This window comes from Equus asinus, chromosome 23 (assembly GCF_041296235.1).
Source record: "Equus asinus isolate D_3611 breed Donkey chromosome 23, EquAss-T2T_v2, whole genome shotgun sequence".
In the NCBI taxonomy this organism is placed as follows: domain Eukaryota; kingdom Metazoa; phylum Chordata; class Mammalia; order Perissodactyla; family Equidae; genus Equus; species Equus asinus.
Window position 1 is genome coordinate 13990015 of NC_091812.1, and position 19929 is coordinate 14009943.

At 42.2% G+C, this 19929-nt stretch overlaps 1 protein-coding gene across 1 annotated transcript in view; it reads right to left on the reverse strand.

Annotated features, from left to right (window-relative positions):
* Positions 1–1791: 1791 nt before the first annotated feature.
* HABP4 (hyaluronan binding protein 4) overlaps positions 1792–19929 on the reverse strand; it is a 40594-nt gene continuing 22456 nt past the window's right edge. Inside the window, exons 6-8 of the mRNA XM_044757021.2 lie at positions 16144–16315; positions 5041–5226; positions 1792–3184 (exon numbers count right to left, since the gene is read on the reverse strand). Coding sequence (XP_044612956.2) covers positions 3128–3184; positions 5041–5226; positions 16144–16315 — 415 coding nt within the window. The 3' untranslated portion in view covers positions 1792–3127. The remainder of the gene's footprint in view (positions 3185–5040; positions 5227–16143; positions 16316–19929) is intronic.

The following is a 19929-nucleotide window of genomic DNA, read 5'->3' on the forward strand; positions in this document are numbered from 1 at the left end:
ATGGCCGTCCTTCTCTTCCCTGCCTGCGAAGTGACAGCCCGCAGCAGCCGCTCGAGAAGCACTCCATCCCCCAGGTGCCAGCTCTGCACCCAGGGCGGAGGGGGAGCCTGCCGCCCCTTGGGGCGTGGGGCTTGAGGCGCCACCCGGCTTTCAGAGGGGGAGGCTGTGCTGGCGTGGGCGCGTGGACAGGCTTCTGAGAAAATCCGGGCCTGAGGTGGTGGTGACGAGCAAGTTCTGCACTTCCACCCCTACTGTGTTTCACAGTCAAGATTTTTAAACACCTGCGTTGTCCGTCCTCCTGCTCTTTACCACATGGACACAGCCCCTGTGGTACGGCCGGACAACGCCTCACACCTTGGGGCGCGTGGCGGGCCTCGCGGCGGCGGCGGGAGGACACGGCCGGGCGCCCCCTGCTGGCAGCGCCTCCCGACCCGCGCGGGCGGGGCGGCTCCGAGGCCGGTGGCTCCACAGGGCCTGCCGGCGCCCCCGGGGCGGTTTCCAGGACGAGCGGCGCCGGCGCTGCGCCCCGCCCGGCGGGGGACGGGAATGTCGGACGCTCCTCCGCCACGTCAGGCTCAAGACGAGCCGCTCGGAGTGGCCGCCCGTGCTCCCGAGCCTCCCCAGCCAGCGCCGCTCCCCGAGCCGTCGGGCCCCTCCCGGACCTGGGGAAACCCGCGGGCAGTTTTTCATCCAGCTGAGGCGGGCACCAACCTCCTGCCTGCAGGGCGACCGCGGTCAGGGGCCACCCCTCCCTACTGACGAGGCCCCCCCAGCTGCAGGAGGGCCCGGCGGCCCTAGGACGTCGCCCCAGACGCAGCTCCGGCCCCCGCCGCCCCGTGGCAGCCAGAGGCCTAGGGAGCGCTCCTATTTCAGAAGGGATCCAGTCGGCCTGGGGCTGGCACCCCTGTCCTTGGAATCAAACATGCTTGTCCTTTGCTTCTCGGGGGCTGACAGGCTGGTTCTCTGTTGTGCGGTCAATCTGCTTGGTGTTGTTACCAGCCGACCAGGGCCTGCCTCCTGGCAGTGTCCACACAGGGCTCTGGCTGGCGGAGGAACTCTGATCTGGAACCCCCTGCCTCCTCCCTCTTTCGGCCCTCTGCTTCTGCTGTCTTCCCTGGGCTGTGGACAACCACACGACGAAAGCCCCATGTCCATCTGCCCCACCGAATCAGCAAGAGGCGGCCCTGAGGGGCAAAGCCCACCGCAGGCTTCGAAGCAGTAGCCCGCGGTCCAAACCGTTTCTGACCACAGGCCCCGAGCCCGCTCGGCGGGGCGGGAATCCTCGGCGTGTTTCAGAAGGACGCAGCGTCTGCGAACAACATTAGGCCCAGCACTGTGGGCTTGTCAAGTGTCATTCACAACACTAAGGGGAGTTTTCTTGAAAGGGATCTCTGTTCTGCCCATCTTCAGAGCCAACGCAAGGCGAAATGACAACGGCAGCTTGGAGCCCGCTCAGTAATGACACGGCCTCATGTTGCACCAGCTGATTACTGGGGCTGAACCCGACATTCACTCTCAGGAGACTTACCCTAGACCAGGGTACTCGGTCCCTGCGTCCCTTGCAGGGAGAGGGAACAGAACGAGCAGTTAATATACTGTGGTACTTAGATATTAACAATGAGACCAAAGGCAGGCCGTCACCACAGTGAACGTCCTTAACTGGTCTACACGTGGCTGCGGGTTCAGCTCTGATCATCCAACAAAGTAGGATTCTTCCCACTGTGGCCTTTCCCACATTCTTCTCTCTTGACCTGGGTGTAACCAAAAGGATTCAGCTTTCTATACACAAAGTTAGGAGGGAATACCAACCTTTATTTACACTTGGGTTCAAGTTCAGAGCCATCTTAAACAGTATAGCAAAGCGGGAAAAGGCAGATCCTGGGACCAAGGTTCAAATTCCAACACAAGCTTAATATTAACTGTGTGACAGCAGGCCAGTGTTACCCGCAGCTGCTTCAGTGAAGTGGGAAGAGCAGAGCCCCAGCTTCCAGAAGCTGTTACAGCTGCCTCAGCCCTGCCCTGTCCTGGGCACTGTCCTCGCAGGCAGCTCAGCTGAGACAGCGCAGGCTCTGGAGGTCTCAGCTCTGCTGGTCAGGGGGGAACTCAGTGAGTGACTGAACCCCTGAGGGAGCCCCTAGCCCCACACGGTCACCAAAGGCAGGAAGCAGGAACCGGAACCAGTGTGAGGACCAAGTGAGGAAAACCGCACAGCAGCAGTCAGTCGATTCCTATTATTTACAAGTCACGCCCAGGACAAGGACGGAAGGCCTTTGCACGTGGCAGTTGGATTCTGACACTAGTTTCAAGGGAGCAAAGGATGTGGTTTTAAGCTGTAATACTCTTTTGCCTGGACCTCTTTTGATTGGTGGGTTAAATAACATGATTTTTAAAATCATATACTTAATACTCATCCTAAAGCCACCCAAACACTAAATATGCACATTTATCCTGTGTGTGTGTGTGTGTGCATACACACAGAAACCACGAGGTAGTTTAAATCACCATTAAAAAAATCAATGCTTTCTCTAATTCTGTCACACTGGTAACCAGTGACTGTGCAACAGCTGTTTAAAATTATTGGTTAAAGGAAAACCAGAACTCAAAAAAATTCCAGGAGTATAACATTTACAAGTAAACAGTACAACTGCATTTAAATTTCATGTTCTCGGAAAGCTAGGCTGAGCCCGCGTTGAGTCAATGGTCCAGGTTCTATGCGTTTCCGTAGCACTAAAGGACACAGCCTTCGTATCTATACAACTTAGTAGTCTCAATAGATTCTATTTTACAACTTACTTTACTCTCCATGCTTGTGTGGAGGATTTAATACAATCTCTGTACACATTTTAAACATTATTTCTGAACTTCATTTGGAATTCCTTAAATAAAAAAATAATCACCATTCACCTTCTTGGGCAAGTGCCAGACTAACCCTCTGACTGGAGCTGCTGCCCACAAGTGTCTGGAGAAATCCCTGGCCCACACCCCCCAGGCCAAAAAAGAGCAACGAATTCACACTACACGGGGAAAAGCAACATCTATTGTTCTTAGAGTCTGACTCTCCCCACAGCAAGCAAAGTCTCTTCGCAGGTGCGCCGTGCTGTTGCCGTTGCCGGGGAATAAGGCTCTCTCAAGCCAGGGCAGGGAAGTCTTCAGGGTCATCTGGGTTTGGAGCGACGTCTTGTGTCTAAAGAGAAGAAACATTTTGAACCAACCATCATCCCACCCACTCCCCCTCAGCCAAGGCCTAAGTGAAATGCCGGGCCCGTTCTCCCCCAGGGGACGGAGCTAAGGCAGGGCAGCCCAATCACGGAGCGGAGTGGCAGGTCCCCAGAGGAAGGAGGAGTGTGAGTGCTGCGCAGAGCCCACATAGGGGGCCGGTCCCAGAAGGACACCTCTCCCTTCTCAGACTCACTCCTGTCCCCTCTGCAAAACAGCTGGAAGCACCTGCCTCCCTCCCTCCCTCCCACAAATCCTTACTGAGTGACCCTTTTTGTATCTGGCACTTCCTTCATCCAGTGTTTACTTAGGGATATATAAGGATGATTAAAGGCTGTCCGCCCTGGGGGAGCTCACAGGGCTAGGGGGAGAACCACACTTAGCAATTTCCAGGGTGGGGACTTAAGTAACAGGTGGCCTGGCAATGTGCCCACAGGAGGGGCATCCAATGCAATTTGGTGGCAAAGTACACATGACAGTCAGGTAAGGTTTTCTGGAAGAGGAGGTTCTGGAGACAAGCCTCAGTGCTTGAGCAATGAGAGCAGGGATCCCGAAACACTGCAACCTGAGCTTGAGGGGCGGGGGCCTGAGGGCAGGCTCATTCTGAGCTGGAGGAGCACAGGTGGGTGGCAGGGGAGGAGCAGGCAGGTGGAAGCATGTGGGTGCCAGGTCACCGCACTTGGCAATGAGCGCTACGGTGGCTGGAGCCCTGCTGCCGGAAAGGAGCAAGTGTCTATTTTCAATTCCCAGAATAGATCCGTTTTCCAATCTGGCCTCCAATGTACTCGGAAATTATATTGTTTCTGCTCTTGCGTCAGTACAATAAACTACAGGCACTCCTCCCAGGGCCTGCTCCTTGGAGAGAGGCAATCAAGCAGCAAAAGGAAGATTTCCAAGACCAGCCACAGACAGGCTGCCCCCGCTCCGTCATCAGGAGGCTGGCGTGGCGGCCCACGCTGGCCCGACTCCCACTAATAGGTATTCATGTATTTGTTCGTAAGAGGAGCACCCACTAGATGCTTACCTCGTGCTGGGCACTGGGGAAACCAACAATGAGCAAAAGGAGACACGGCTGCTGTTGTCCATTGTAAAGACAGCAGACTCCAATCAATCATCACACCAGTGAGAATACCATTACAAATGATTTAATGCTTCAGAGAAAGAAAGAAAATTCTTTGCTCAAGGACTCTGACCTGGTCTGGAAGGAAATGTGAGCAAAGGGGCCTTCTCTGAGGAAGTAAGGTTAGAGGACCTATCCTAGGTAAGCAGACCAAGGGGTGGCAAAAGACCAGCAGGTACAAAGGCCCGTGGAGTGACGAGGAGGCCTGTCTGAAGAACCAGAGGAAGAACAGTGTTGGCTGAGGGGCAGGGAAGAAAGCCTTGAGGTGAGAAGGTGAGCCTGGGGAGGTCACGAGGAGGCCTTGAAGCCCTAGGAAGGATTTTATCTGTCCAGAAGACATGATAAGGGCACAGGGCAGACAATCAGATCATAGTTAGGAAGCAACCATCAGGTGCTCTGATGGACCCAAGCCTGGAGATCTTGTCTGATGCAGGTGAGTGAGTTTTTCTCCACTTCTGAGTATGCACTCATGGCAGACAGTGGATCGCCCTGGAGGCCAGGGCTACAGAATGGTCTGTATCCAACTGCTGTCCATGATGCTGACATCACTGTTCCAAAAGCCAACATCAGACCCACACTAGATAGAGGAGGAATCAACAGCAGAACCTGATGACCCTCCAAAATTAGACTATGTAGGCCCAGGGCATCCTCATCCACTCACGTCCTTCATAAAACCAGCCAGGATTTAGAATACAAACACTTACCACCACTTCTGCTCTGGGTCCATAGTTCTCTGCCCTTCTGATCCTTCCCCGGCCTCCCCGTGGGCCACCTCTGGCTCCACGCCCAGGACGAGGGAGGTTACCAAAATTAATCTCCAGCTGGGACGTGATGTCATTGGCCGCTTTCCGGAAAACGTGGGCATCATCCTCATAGTCATCCTTTACCATCTGAAACAACAGTTACAGCATCAAACACACACACACAGCCATCTCCATGGACACTTATTCGGCTCAGCGTCCTAGTGCTGTGCTGCAAAGGAGCAAAGACGGCATCACACAGGAATGTGGCCCTCCTTGACGTGTCTCCCTCCTGGGCTGTGGGGCTAGGCAGAGGAAGACAACAATGCTGCTCTGGTTCCAGCCCAGGTGGGTTCTGTTCATTTCTCAAACATGCGTCATAGTCCTAATCCAAACATCTGTGAACTTACTATTACTTCAGGTGACACCAAATTTCTATCAGTTCAGCACCTTAAGATGTAAGATTTGACATACCTAACAGCAATTGATATAAATGTTTTCTATCTAAATGTATTTTGCTGAGATTAAAAAGTTTTAATTTCTGCCTTTTTTTTAATTCACAAATGCTATTTTGATAAATAAGGAAATATCACCTTCCTAGAATAGAACTTGATGGAGAAACTCCTTTCAATGTGGGTGCTGACTGTACAAATACCATATGTTAAAAACAGCATAATTTACAATAAACAGCGCTGACTCCAGATATATAGTAATGGTAAAACAACAGAGTCTGGTGGCCTGAGGGTTGCTAGCAACGCTGGATGAAGAACTCAAGTTGCTTTTTAAGAACTGCTTTAAAATTCTTTGAGAAAGCACATTTTATTGTAAAAGGTCAAAGAAATTCTGTCTCTGATTAAAGGAAAACTATATTAAATAAATCTCCAAATTTGATTTGGCTTCAATTCATAATAATGGGTAAGGCAAAACAAACAAAAAAAACCCCTCACTTTGAAATAAAATATAAACCTACAGAAAATATGCCAGTGATCTTGGATGAGAATCTCCAAAGTGCTAGCACGTTCAACATTCCTACAACTTGTCCAGGAACTGGAGCCAAATCTCCTGAGCACATCAACCCCTCTGGGCCATATGTTCATGACAGATTCCATGTTTAATGTTTGTATCACCTTCAAAGATTCACATGAAAATAAAGCAGAGGCCTTAGGAAGATGGACTCTAGATGCTAAAAAGGTGAAGGAAAGAACAACTCAGGAGCTCTGGCACTCTGGTAAAAAGATAAACACAGAAAACCACTAAGAGGCAAATGATGAGCCACTGCTGAGCAGACAGGCCGCAGCAGCGTGCCAGGAAGAAGGGACAACTGCAGTGGCGTGCTCGAGACCAGCGCCTCCAGGGCCCAGCTCCACTCAACGGTGATGGTTAGGTCTAAACTGGGCAAACAACAGCTCCACCCAAACAAGAGGCATCATTCTAGTGGTTTTGTTTCTGAGAGTTCCAAGAACAAAGTAAAACAGTAGCCCCAAGATTTGGCTTATGTCGCTTTAGGAATAATTCCTGGCTAAAATCGTCAATGCCATAAGATTAACAAGGACTAAAGATGTGGGCTTTACTGAGGCAGGGCTCCATGACTCAGCTAAGCCAGCTGCTTCAAATATTCCAGGAGGGCTCTCTCTGGAGCCAAGGAGGATGAATTTGGTGTGGATCAAGGAAGAGCAGCTTCAGTTTTACCCAGCATGTCAGCTGCACGTTTCACATCCTGACAGCACATTTGTTTTAGGCAAAGCTTTATTTACAGTGCCCCAGAACAAAAAGAACAAAGAAAGTAGATGAAAAGGCTCTGGCCTCCCATGTGCACAAAAAGCCATTTCTACTGAAACAGCTCAAAACTCACAAGTAAGGCCTCTCAGAGCTCAGAGCAACCAAAGCAGGAGGTGGGAGGGGGTCCTGTATCAAGGTGAAAGTATTCATTCACAGAATACAATTAACCAGAGTGTAAATGGGAACACATACAAATCTACATAGTACAAAATTCATCAGTTACAAACGGAAAACCAGTGAGTAATATTTAGCAGAGAAGAACAGTTTGCTCATCACCATAATGACAGAGACTGGTACCGTGATAAATAGCTGTGATTTCATGATGCAAATTCTGAATTTTAAATTACAATGCTTCGGCATACCCTTAAGTTCAGTAACTTAAATATAATATGATTAAATGGCTCCCTGACCATCTTTATCAATATATGCTGGTACATACTGTCAAAGTTGAGGCTTCCAATAAAGAGCTGAATATAAATCATGAAAAAAAGTCCTCACAGAGAGCAGGATGCTGTGAGGATCTGGCCAGCAGTCTGGTTACTGTGGTAGGGCCAGACCTGCCGCCAGGCTCCTCAGGGCTCCTCTGCTGGTTCTGGCAGTTATGCAGACGGAGAAGAGCTGCTGTACTAACTCAAGAAAGGAGTCAGAGCACAGAACCCTGACCACTTTAAATAATCAACCCCTTCCGATTAAATGCTCTTGTTAAGAATTAGAGCTCCAGTGGGAGCCAGCCCAGTGACGCAGTGGTTAAGTTCGCGCATTCCACTTCAGCGGCCCAGGGTTATCAGGTTCAGATCCTGGGCACAGACCTACACACTGCTTGTCAAAGCCATGCTGTGGCAGAGTTGCACATACAAAATAGAGGAAGACTGGCACAGATGTTAGCTCAGCAACAATATTCCTCAAGCAAAAAGAGGAAAATTGGTAACAGATGTTAGCTTAGGGCCAATCTTCCTCAGCTCCCCCCAAAAAATAAATTAGAGCTCCAGAAAACAAGAGATAAAATGTCAGTATTAAGCTCTCATATATCAATAATCACCCTAAATATAAATGAATTGAATTCTCCAATCAAAAGACAGAGTGGCTGGATGGATTAAAAAACAAGACCCAACAATATGCTGCCTCCAGGAAACACAGCTCAGCTCTAAGGACAAACACAGACTCAAAGTGAAGGGATGGAAAATGATATTCCAAGCAAATGGCAAACAAAAGAAAGCAGCTGTAGCCATACTTATATCAGACAAAGTAGACTTCAAGATAAAAAAGACAATGAGAGACAAAGAGGAGCATAATGATAAAAGGGGCACTCCACCAAGAGGATATAACACTTATGGATATATATGCACCTCACACAGCAGCATCAAAGTACACAAAGCAACTAGTAAAAGACATAAAAGGAAAAATTAACAGCAACACACAATTACATCAATGGATAGATCATCCAGACTGAAAGTCAACAAGAAAGCGGCCTTAAATGAAACACGAGACCAGATGGACTCAATCGATATATATAGAACATTCCATCCAAAAACACAATACACATTCTTCTCAAGTGCACATGGAACGGTCTCAAAGACAGACCCTATGTTGGGACACAAGGCAAGCCTCAATAGATTTAAGAAGAGAGAAACCATATCAAGCATCTCTTCCAACTACAATGCTATGAAACTAGAAATCAACTACAAGAAGAGAGCTAGGAAAGTCACAAATACGTGGAGATTAAACAACATGCTACTAAACAACCACTGGATTTATGAAGAAATTAAAGGAGAAATTTAAAAACACCCAGAGACAAATGAAAATGAAAGTACACCATACCAACTCTTATGAGATGCAGCAAAAGCAGTACTAAGAGGGAAATTCATAGCAATACAGGCCCACCTCAAACAAGAGAAAATCTCAAATAAGTAATATTGAAGTATACCTAACAGCACTAGAAAAGAAAAACAAAGCCCAAAGTCAGCAGAAGGAAGGAAATAATAAAAATCAGAGCAGAAATCACTGAAATAGAGACTAAAAAAACAATAGAAAGTATCAATGAAATACAGAGCTGGTTCTGTGAGAAGATAAATAAAATTTACAAGCCGTTAGCCAGAGTCACTAAGAAAAAAAGAGAAAGCTCAAATAAATAAAACGAAACATGAAAGAGCACAAATTACCATGGATACCACATAAATACAAAGGATTATAAGAGAACACTATGAAAAACTATGCCGAACAAATTGGATAACCTAGAAGAAATGGATAAATTCTTAGACTCACAGAACTTCCCAAAACTAAATCAAGAAGAAACAGAGAATCTGAATAGACCAATCACAAAAGATTGAAATGGTAATCAAAAACCTCCCCAAAACCAAAAGTCCAGCACCAGATGCCTTCTCTGGCCAAACATTCAAAGATTTAATATCTATCCTTCTCAAACTATTGCAAAAAACTGAAGAACATGGGACACTTCCTAACTCATTTTACAAGGCGAACATTACCCTGATACCAAAACAAGATGAAAACAGCACAAAAACGGAAAATTGTAGACCAATATCACTGACGAACACAGATGCAAAAATTCTCAACAAAATATTGGCAAATCGAATACAGTAATATATAAAAAGGATCATACACCATGATCAAGTGGGATTTATCTCAGGGATGCAGGAATAGTTCAACATCTGCCAGTCAATCAATGTGATACACCACATTAACAAAATCAGGAATAAAAATCAGGAAGAGAGACATCAGCATCATGGCAGAGTGAGCTCTCCCCTCTAAGATACAATGAAAAGGATATTCATATACCAACAGAGGACATCCACACAACACAAAGGATGCCTGAGAGATCCACGAAGCCATTCACATGAAGGTGAAGGTGCTAGACCCCCAGGAGGAAGCAGAAGAAAGTAAGGGGATCTCCTCTGCCTCCCAAATGGCAGGGACCCCAGGACTGCATGCAGTTCTTGAGAGGAGTGAGGGGTGGCCATACACAGGAAGACCTTTGCTCTCCGAGTTCCCTCATAGACCGTGGGAAAGCCCCACACAGAGCTGACTAAGCTATTGTGGGGGTGTCTTCATCATGCTAGCACGCCAGGAGACCAGAGAGTGACGGCAAAATGAGGATGCCCCCCAGGACCATGCAGATGAAAAAAAGAGCCCCTTCCCCTGCCTGATGATCCAGTTCAGTCAACTGGCCAGAGCACTTCACAGACAGAAAAGCATCATCTGACAGCAAGCCAGCTGTGGATCATAGTGGGTTCAGAATACACAGCTCTTGACCCACACCCAGTGGTAGCAGGTGGAAACTGCAAATATTATCACTATGCAGAGGCACAAATCCATGCCATCTAGCACTATGAAAAAAACATATTAAATCTCCAGACCAGAAGGAAAATGACAAGTGCCCAGAAATCAATCCTGAAGGCACAGAAATTTATAATCTAAATGACAGAGAATTCAAAATAGCTATCATAAAAAAACTCAATGAGTTACAAGAAAATACAGATAGATGGTTCAATGCATCAGGAACTTCCTCACAAAAGAGAACTTACCAAATCTGGGGAAGGGGCTGGAAATACAAATGAAAGAAGCCAAGAGATCTCCTAACTATAGCAATATAAAAAGACCTTCTCCAAGGCATATAGTACTAAAGCTGGCAAAAGTCAATGACAGAAAAAAAATATTAAGGGGAGCAAAGCAGAAGAAAATAACTTACAAAGAAACCCCTATCAGGCTTTCAGTAGATCTCTCTGCAGAAACCTGACAGGCTAGCAGAGACTGGAATGACATTCAGATCTTTGAAGGACAAAAACTTTCAGCCAAGAATACCTATCCAGCAAAAATATCCTTCAGATATGATGGAGAAACAAAAATTTTCCCAAATAAACAAAGGCTATGGGAGATCATCGCCACAAGACCCCACCTACAAGAAATGCTCAAGAAGGCCCACATACCTGAAAAAAAGAAAGGGGTTAAAAAGCCTTGAGCAACGAGATAAATAGGTAAACAAAATTAAAAATTGCAGCTCTCTTTCAGAACAGGTCAGCAAATAATGATAACATTAGTGATAAAGGGAAGGAAAATACCAAAAATAAATATAATCTTGTCATTTTAACGACAAATTCACAACACAAGATGGAATAAGATGTGACAATAATATCTTAGAAGGGGAAGAGGAGAAGTATGGAATCGGCTTGGTCTAAAGAAATACAAGGCTGTCAGAAAACAGACTATCTCATCTACCAGATTTTTTATACAAATCTCATGGTAACCACTAAACAAATAATCAGAACAGACACACAACAGATAAATAAAGAGAAAGCTAAGAAAACCATCATAGAAAACCACCTAAGTGAATAGGTAGTCCGAAATACATGGGAAGAGAAACAAAGGAAATGCAGAAGAACTGGAAAATAAGTAATAAAATGGCAGCATTAAGCCCTCATATATCAACAATCACCCTAAATGTAAATGGATTGAATTCTCCAATCAAAAGACACAGAGTGGCTGGATGGATTAAAAAATCAGACCCAACAATATGCTGCTTCCATCTCAGCTCCAAGGACAAACATAGCTTCAGAGTGAAGGGATGGAAGGCAATACTCCAAGCTAACAGCAAACAAAAGAAGCAGGTGTTGCCATTCTTACATCAGACAAAGTAGATTTCAAGATAATACAGGCAATGAGAGACAAAGATGAGCAGTATATAATGATAAAAGGAACATTCCACCAAGAAGACATAACACTTATAAATATATATGCACCCAGAAAGGAGCAGCAAAGTACATAAAGCAACTATTCACAAACCTAAAAAGAGATATTGACAAGGCAGTAATAGTAGGGGACATCAACACCCCATTTACATCAATGGATAGGACATCCAGACAGTCAACAAGGAAATAGTGGATTTAAATGAAAAACTACAGCCAATGGACTTTATAGTTATGTATAGCACACTCCATCCAAAAACAGCAGAATACATATTCTTCTCAAGTGCACATGGAACATTCTCAAGGACAGACCATATGTTGGAAAACAAGGCAAGCTTCAATAAATTTAAGAAGATTGAAACCATATCAAGCATCTTTGCCAACCATAATGCTATGAACCTAGAAATCAACTAGAAGAAAAAAGCTGGGAAAGGGACAAATATGTGGAGACTAAACAACATGCTACTGAACAACCAATGGATCACCGAAGAAATTAAAGGAAAATCAAAAAATATCTGGAGACAAATGAAAACGAAAATGCACCATACAAACTCTCATGGGATGCAGCAAAAGCAGTCCTAAGAGAATCTGGAAATTCATAGCAATAAAGGCCCACGTTAACAAACAAGAAAAATCTCAAACAAGCAATCTTAAACTATACCTAACTGAATCAGAAAAAGAAGAACAAAGGAAGCCCAAAGTCAGCAGGAGGAAGGAAATAATAAAAATTAGAGAAGAAATAAATGAAATTGAAACAAAAAAGACAGTAGAAAATATCAATGAAACTCAGAGCTGGTTCTTTGAGAAGATAAAGCAAAACTGACAAACCCTTAGCCAGAGTCACTAAGAAAAAAAGAGAAAGCTCAAATAAATAAAATTAGAAATGAAAGAGCAGAAATTACAATGGATATCACAGAAATACAAAGGATTTTAAGACAACACTATGAAAAATTACATGCCAACAAATTGGACAATCTAGAAGAGATGGATAAAACCTGACTCATACAACCCCCCAAAACTGAATCAAGAAGAAACAGAGAATCTGAATAGACCAATCACAAGTAAAGAGATTGAAACAGTAATCAAAAACCTCCCCAAAAATAAAAGTCCAAGACCAAATGGCTTCTCTGGGGAAGTCTATGAAATATTCAAAGAAGATTTAATACCTATCCTTCTCAAACTATTTCAAAAAATTGAGAAAGATGGAACACTTCCTAACACATTCTACGATTCCAACATCATCCTGATCCCAAAGCGAGACAAGGACAGCACAAAGAAGGAAAATTACAGGCCAATATGCCTCATGAACATAGACGCAAAAATCTTCAACAAAATATTGGCAAACCAAATACAGCAATACATTAAAAAGATGATATACCATGATCAAGTGGGATCTATACCAGGGACACAGGGATGGTTCAACATCCACAAATCAATCAATGTGATACACCACATTAACAAAACGATGAATAAAAACCACACGATCAGGGACTGGCCATGTGGCCAAGTGGTTAAGTTCACACATCCTACTTTGGAGGCCCAAGGTTTTGCCGTTTTGGATCCTGGGCGCGGACCTAGCACCACTCATGAAGCCATGCTGAGGGGGCATCCCACATAGCAGAGCCAGAAGGACCTACAACTAGAATACACAACTATGTACTGGTGGGGGGTTTGGGGAAAAGAAAGAAAAAAAAAGATTGGTAACAGATGTTATCTCAAGTGCCAATCTATTAAGAAAAAGAAAAAAGAAAAAACCCCCAAATGATCACCTCAATAGACACTGAGAAAGCAACGTCCAGCATCCATTTATGACAAAAATTCTCAGTAAGATGGGTAGAGAAGGAAAGTACTTCAACATAATACAGGGCATGTATGACAAACCCACAGTCAATGTCATGCTTAACAGTGAAAAACTAGGAAAAGAAATAAGGAAATGAAATAAAAGGAATCCAAATAGGCAATGAAGAAGTGAAACTCTTGCTGTTTGCAGATGACCTGCTTTTATATATACAGGACCCTAAATAATCCATTGGAAACCTATTAGAAATAATCAAAAACTACAGCAAAGTTGCAGGGTACAAAATCAACCTACAAAATTCAGTTTCATTTCTATACTCTATAACAAACTAACAGAAAGAGAACTCAAGAATACCATCCCATTTACAATCACAATAAAAAGAACAAAATATCTAGGAATAAATTTAACCATGTGGTGAAAGGCCTGTACACTGAAAACTACAAGACATTACTGAAAGAAATCAATGATGACAGAAAGAAATGGAAAGACATTCCATGCTCATCGACTGGAAGAATATAGTAAAAACTGTCCACGTTACCTAAAGCAATCTACAGATTCAATGCAATCCCAATCAGAATCCCAAAGACATTCTTCATGGAAATAGAACAAAGAATCCTAAAATTTATATGGAACAACAAAAGATGCCAAATAGCCAAAGCAATCCTGAGAAAAAAGAACAAAGCTGGAGGCATCACAATCCCTGACTTCAAAATATCCCACAAGGCTACAGTAATCAAAACGGCATGGTACTAGTACAAAAAGAGACACACAGATCAATGGAATAGAATTGAAAGCCCAGAAATAAACCACACATCTATGGAGAGTTTATCTTTGACAAAAGAGCTAAGAACATACAACAGAGAAATGACAGTCTCTTCACTAAATGGTGTTGGGAAAACTGGGCAGCCACATGCAAGAGAAGGAAAGCAGACCATTATCTTACACAATACACAAAAATTAACTCAAAATGGATTAAAGACTTGAATCTAAGACCTGAAACCATAAAACTCCTAGAAGCAAATATAGGTAGTACACTCTTTGACATCGGTTTTAGCAGCACCTTTTCTAATACCATGTGTCCTCAGATAAGAGAAACAAAAGAAAAAGTAAACCAATGGGACTACATCAGACTAAAAAGCTTCTGCACAACAAAGGAAACCAGAATCAAAACAAAAAGACAACTCACCAATTGGGAGAAAATATTTGCAAATCATATATCTGACAAAGGGTTAATTTCCAAAATATATAAAGAACTCATATAGCTCAACAACAAAAAGACAAACAACCCAATCAAAAAGTGGGCAGAGGATATGAACAGACATTTTTTTTCCCAAGAAGATATACAGATGGCCAACAGGCACATGAAAAGATGTTCAACACCACTAATTATTAGGGAAATGAAAATCAAAACTACAACGAGATACCACCTTACACCTCTTAGAATGGCTTAATCACCAAGACAAAAAATAACAAACGTTAGAGAGGATGTGGAGAAGAGGGAACCCTCATATACTGCTGATGGGAATGCAAACTGGTGCAGCCACTAGGGAAAACAGTATGGAGATTTCTCAAAAAATTAAAAATAGAAATACCATACGACCCAGCCATCCCACTACTGGGTATCTATCCAAAGAACATGAAATAAAAAATTCAGAGAGATTTATCCACTCCTATGTTCACTGCAGCATTATTCACAATAGCCAAGCTGTGGAAGCAACCCAAGTTGCAACCAAGGAAGCACATCAACGCATGAATTGATAAAGATGTGGTGTACATATATATACAATGGAATACTACTTAGCCATAAAAAAAGACAAAATCTATTTGCAACAATGTGGATGGACCTTAAGGGTATTATGCTGAGCAAAACAAGTCAGACAGAGAAAGACGTACCATATGATTTCACTCTTATGTTGAAGATAAACACATGGACAAAGAGAACAGATTAGCATTTACTGGGAAGAGGATTGGGGAAGGGGGTTGGGGAAGGGTGAAAGAGGTAAACAGGGACATATGTATGGTGACAGATAAAAACTGGACTGTTGATGGTGAGCACAATGCAGCCTATACAGAAACTGATAAATAATAAAGTACACATAGGGGCTGGCCCAGTTGCATAGTGGTTTAGTTTGTGTGCTCTGTTTCAGGAGCCCAGGGTTCACAGGCTTGGATCCCGGGCATGGACCTAGCACAGCCCATCAAGCCATGCTGTGGCAGCATCCCACATAAAATAGAGGAAGATTGGTACAGATGTTAGCTCAGAGCCAATCTTCCTCACCGAAAAATAAATAAATAAATAAATGTGCACCTGAAATTACTCAATGTTATAAGCCAATTTAAAAAAGTATAATGAAGCAAAAAAAATAAATGAAAGAAACAAACAAAAAAGAATTAGAGCTGTAGGTAATCTAATTGCAAAAATGCAGAGTAGTTATCCTTTGAAATGGCATCATTCACAAAACATTCTGAACCTCTCTTTTGAGACATGCAATTGAAATGCAATGCAATTAACATACAGTGTTTGCACAGTCTCAGCACAGTTCCAGAGCAAGCAGAAAATGCACTTTCACTCTAACTGCTGTGTACTAAGGGTCAATAGGTCAGATCAATTCCTTTTCTTAACGAACAATAAAGATACAGTAAAATTAGGCACACGTCGTCTCTGATTAGTCTTAGGTAGAAACCAGAATGTCAACTACTAACGTTCCATTTTCAAAACAGAAGTGGACAGGCCTGTGTCACTCCCAACAAGGCGGCAGTGGAGAGCCCTCCAGGCAGAAACCCGATGCTTACGTCCTCTCTGAATCTGGATTTGTGTATCACCACTGCTTTGGAAGGGACAGTGGACTCAGGTTTCCGGATGTTAAACTCAGGCTTTGGTCTGGTTTGTTCTTGAAGATTTTTCCACTCATCTAGGGTCATCTCTTGAACTTGAGTTTCTTCTTCTACCTCTGACTCAGGAACTCTATAAAGAAGTATAATCATAAAGAATAATTTTTGATGGGTCTGAAATGTCTACTTTCTCAAAGAAAAAGTCATAACCATTAGTTTAACCTAGTTTCATGGACTAAATCTCAAATCTAAATAAGGTAAGAAAATCTTTGAACCATAAGCTTCCTTATTTTATTTTTATCACTTTATGCCATCATTGTCAACTGAAGATACACTTCCTGTATTCAAAGCAGTCTTTGAAAAATGGAAACATCACCACTCTGACAACATTAACATGACGCTTCACCACCAGGCACTCTCTTCCCAGATGGCATTACACACGAAATAATTCTAGAACTAAACGGAAGAAGCTAATGAAACAAAACAAATATAGGAAACCATGAACACAGGTTATAAAAAAGCAGGTCACAAATGCATATTTTTGTAAATATCCTCTTTAAATTCATGAGTTTTTAAAAGAAAACAGAAGACAGACACATAGATCAATAGAATAGAATTCAGAGTCCAGAAATAAATCCTCATATTATGATCAATTGATTTTTTTCAACCAGGGTGCCAAAGACAATTCAAAGGAGAAAGAAGAGTCTTTTAAACAAACGGTGCTGGAAAAACTAGATAACCATTTGTAACAGGATGAAGTTGGACCCCTACCTCACACCATAAATATAAGAGCTAGAAATATAAAACTCTTAGAAGAAAACATCTTAGATATAAAACTTCATGATATTAGATTAGGGAACAATTTCTTATGTATGACGCCAAAAGCATGAGCAACAAAAGAAAAAGTACGTAAACTGGACATCACCAAAATTTTAAACTTTTGCATAGCAAAGGACACCAACAAGAAACTGAAAGAGAGCCCACAGAATGGGAGAAAATATTTGCAAATTATCTATCTTATAAGGGACTTACATCTAGAATACATAAAGAACACTTACAACTCAATAAAAAGATAGGACAAGACTGAAAAACAGGCAAGGCTCTGAACAGACGTTTTTCCAAAAATGATCTACAAATAGCCAATAAGATGCTCAACATCATTAGCATCAGGGATATACAAATCAAGATCACAATGACTTGCACCACTCCACACTCACTAGGATGGTTAGAATCAAAAAGACATTTAACAAGCGTTGGCCAGGATTTGGAGAAATTAGAACCTCACACACATTGCTGGTGGGAATATGAAATGGTGTGGCCACTTTGGAAAACAGTCTGGTAGTTCCTCAAAAATTTAAACACAGAGTAACCATGTGACCTAGCAATGTCACTCCTAGGTAATATACCCAAGAGAAATGAAAACTATATCCACATGAAAACTTATACAAGAATGACATAAGCATTCTATAATCTGTTTATAGCAGCATTATTCATAATAGCCAAAAAATAGGAACAGCTTAAGTATCTATCAGCTGATGAATGAATAAACAAAATACATATATCTATACTACGGAACATTATTTGGCTATAAGAAGAAATAAAATACTGATAGATATTACAACATGAATAAACCTTGAAAATATTATGCTAAGGAAGATAAATCAGGCACAAAAAGCTTATGTATGATTCTGTTTATATGAAACATCCAGAAAAGGCAAATTCATAGAGACAGAACATTAGTGATAGTCAGGGACTGACTTAAAATTGCAAATTTTATGTTATACAGATTTTACCATAAAAAAAGGATAATATACAAAAAAGAAAAGGAATATTGATCCATCCTAAAGACATGGATAAACCTGAAAACATTACAGTAAGTGAAATAAGCCAAACACAAAAGGACATAAGTTATACTCCATGTATATGAGGTACCTAGAGGAGGCAAATCCACGGAGACAAAGTGGAATAGGAGTTACCAGGAGCTGAGAGGAGGGGGAATGGGGAATTATTGTTTCATGGGTAGTTTCTGTTTGATGATGAAGAAGTTCTAGAGATGGAGGATGGTGATGGTTGCACACACTGTGAATGTAATTATTGTCACTAAGCTGTAGACTTTAAAATGGTTAGAATGGCAATTTTTATATTGTATATATTTTACTATAATTTTAAAAAATTAATAATGTAAAATACCAAAAACCACTTAATGGTACAGTTTAAATGGCTGAATTGTGTAGTATGGGAATTCTCTCAATATGTTTATTTAAAAGAAAAAAAACCACATTGGACATGGAGTGGGGAGGCAATCAAGTCTATAACAGCCTCACTGAAGGCTAACGTAATCTAAGGTTCTAGATTACAGGTTACTGATACGAAAAACAGAAGCAAAATCAGGGGAGAAACCTAATCACAGAGCATCCAAAATAGACACATTTGTAAAGTAACTTTAAAATACCAATCTGATAGAAGAAAAACATCAAAGCAGGGCTGCCTATGAAGAAGCACGAGGAACTTTCTGGGATGATGGGAGCATTCTATATCTTGATAGGAGTTGGGGTCAACAAGTATATGCATTTTTCAAAACAATAACTGTATACTTGTTTTTGTACATTTCACCAATAAATTTTGTATGAGTTTAGGTGATGGGTATAGGTGTTTGTAAAGTTCTTTAAACTTTGCTGTTTGAAAATTTTCAACTAAAATATTGGAAAAATACATATCTCAAACATATATTGGCAAAAATATGAGAAGACATTAAGACTTTTTAATAGTAAATACTAGAAACAACCCAAACTCATCTAGAAAGGAATTTGGTAGAAAAATTATGGATATTATACGTGAATATTAAGCAGCTTACAAAGAAATGAGGACTATAATATATATTTCTATGGAGCACCTCCTGATATACTGATGAAAAACCAAGGTGGAATGTATGTTACCATTCACCTAAGACATAGGGAGACATGCAAATACTACTACACGTAGGCTTTTTGGCTTTTGGTTTTTTTGCTGAAGAAGATTGGCCCTGAGCTAACATCTGTGCCCATCTTCCTCTATTTTGTATGTGGGACACCGCCACATCATGGCTGGTGACAAGTGGTGTAGCTCCACGCTTGGGAACAGAACCCAGGCCACCAAAGCAGAGCATGCCAAACTTAACCACTAGGCCATGGGGCTGGCCTCAGATTTTTTTAAAATTGTAATATAAACCAGGGAAAGAACAGGGACAGAAGCTAGTTGGAAAATATCATGTTTTATCAGACTGAACTTTGGAAACATAAATATTTCCCATAAGTCTAAAATAGATTTAAATTAAAATTCAGTCTCTAAAATTTGAAAGCAAAATTAATCAAATTAACCTAAATGTTTATCAAGTTGGTGATATAACCAGCAGGGAAATTATTTAAAGTGACTTTAAAATATGAATTTGATTAGTCATCCCTATATATAACTTTTTAGTAACTATATTATTGAAGGTAGTGTTGGTAATGTTATTTGTGACTGTTGTGTGTGTAGCAAACAAGCAACAGTATGATATTACTGACAACCGGGATTTTCAGCATGGAAGAAAAGGAGAAACAAATGTAAGAAAGTTCAGCTAAAAGTCTTGTAGTCCTAAATTTCAAATGGAAATACTGAATGAACTCATATTTTATCTTAAAAATAGATGTGTGTAGGGGCTGGCCCCGTGGCCGAGTGGTTAAGTTCGCGCGCTCCGCTGCAGGCGGCCCAGTGTTTCGTTGGTTTGAA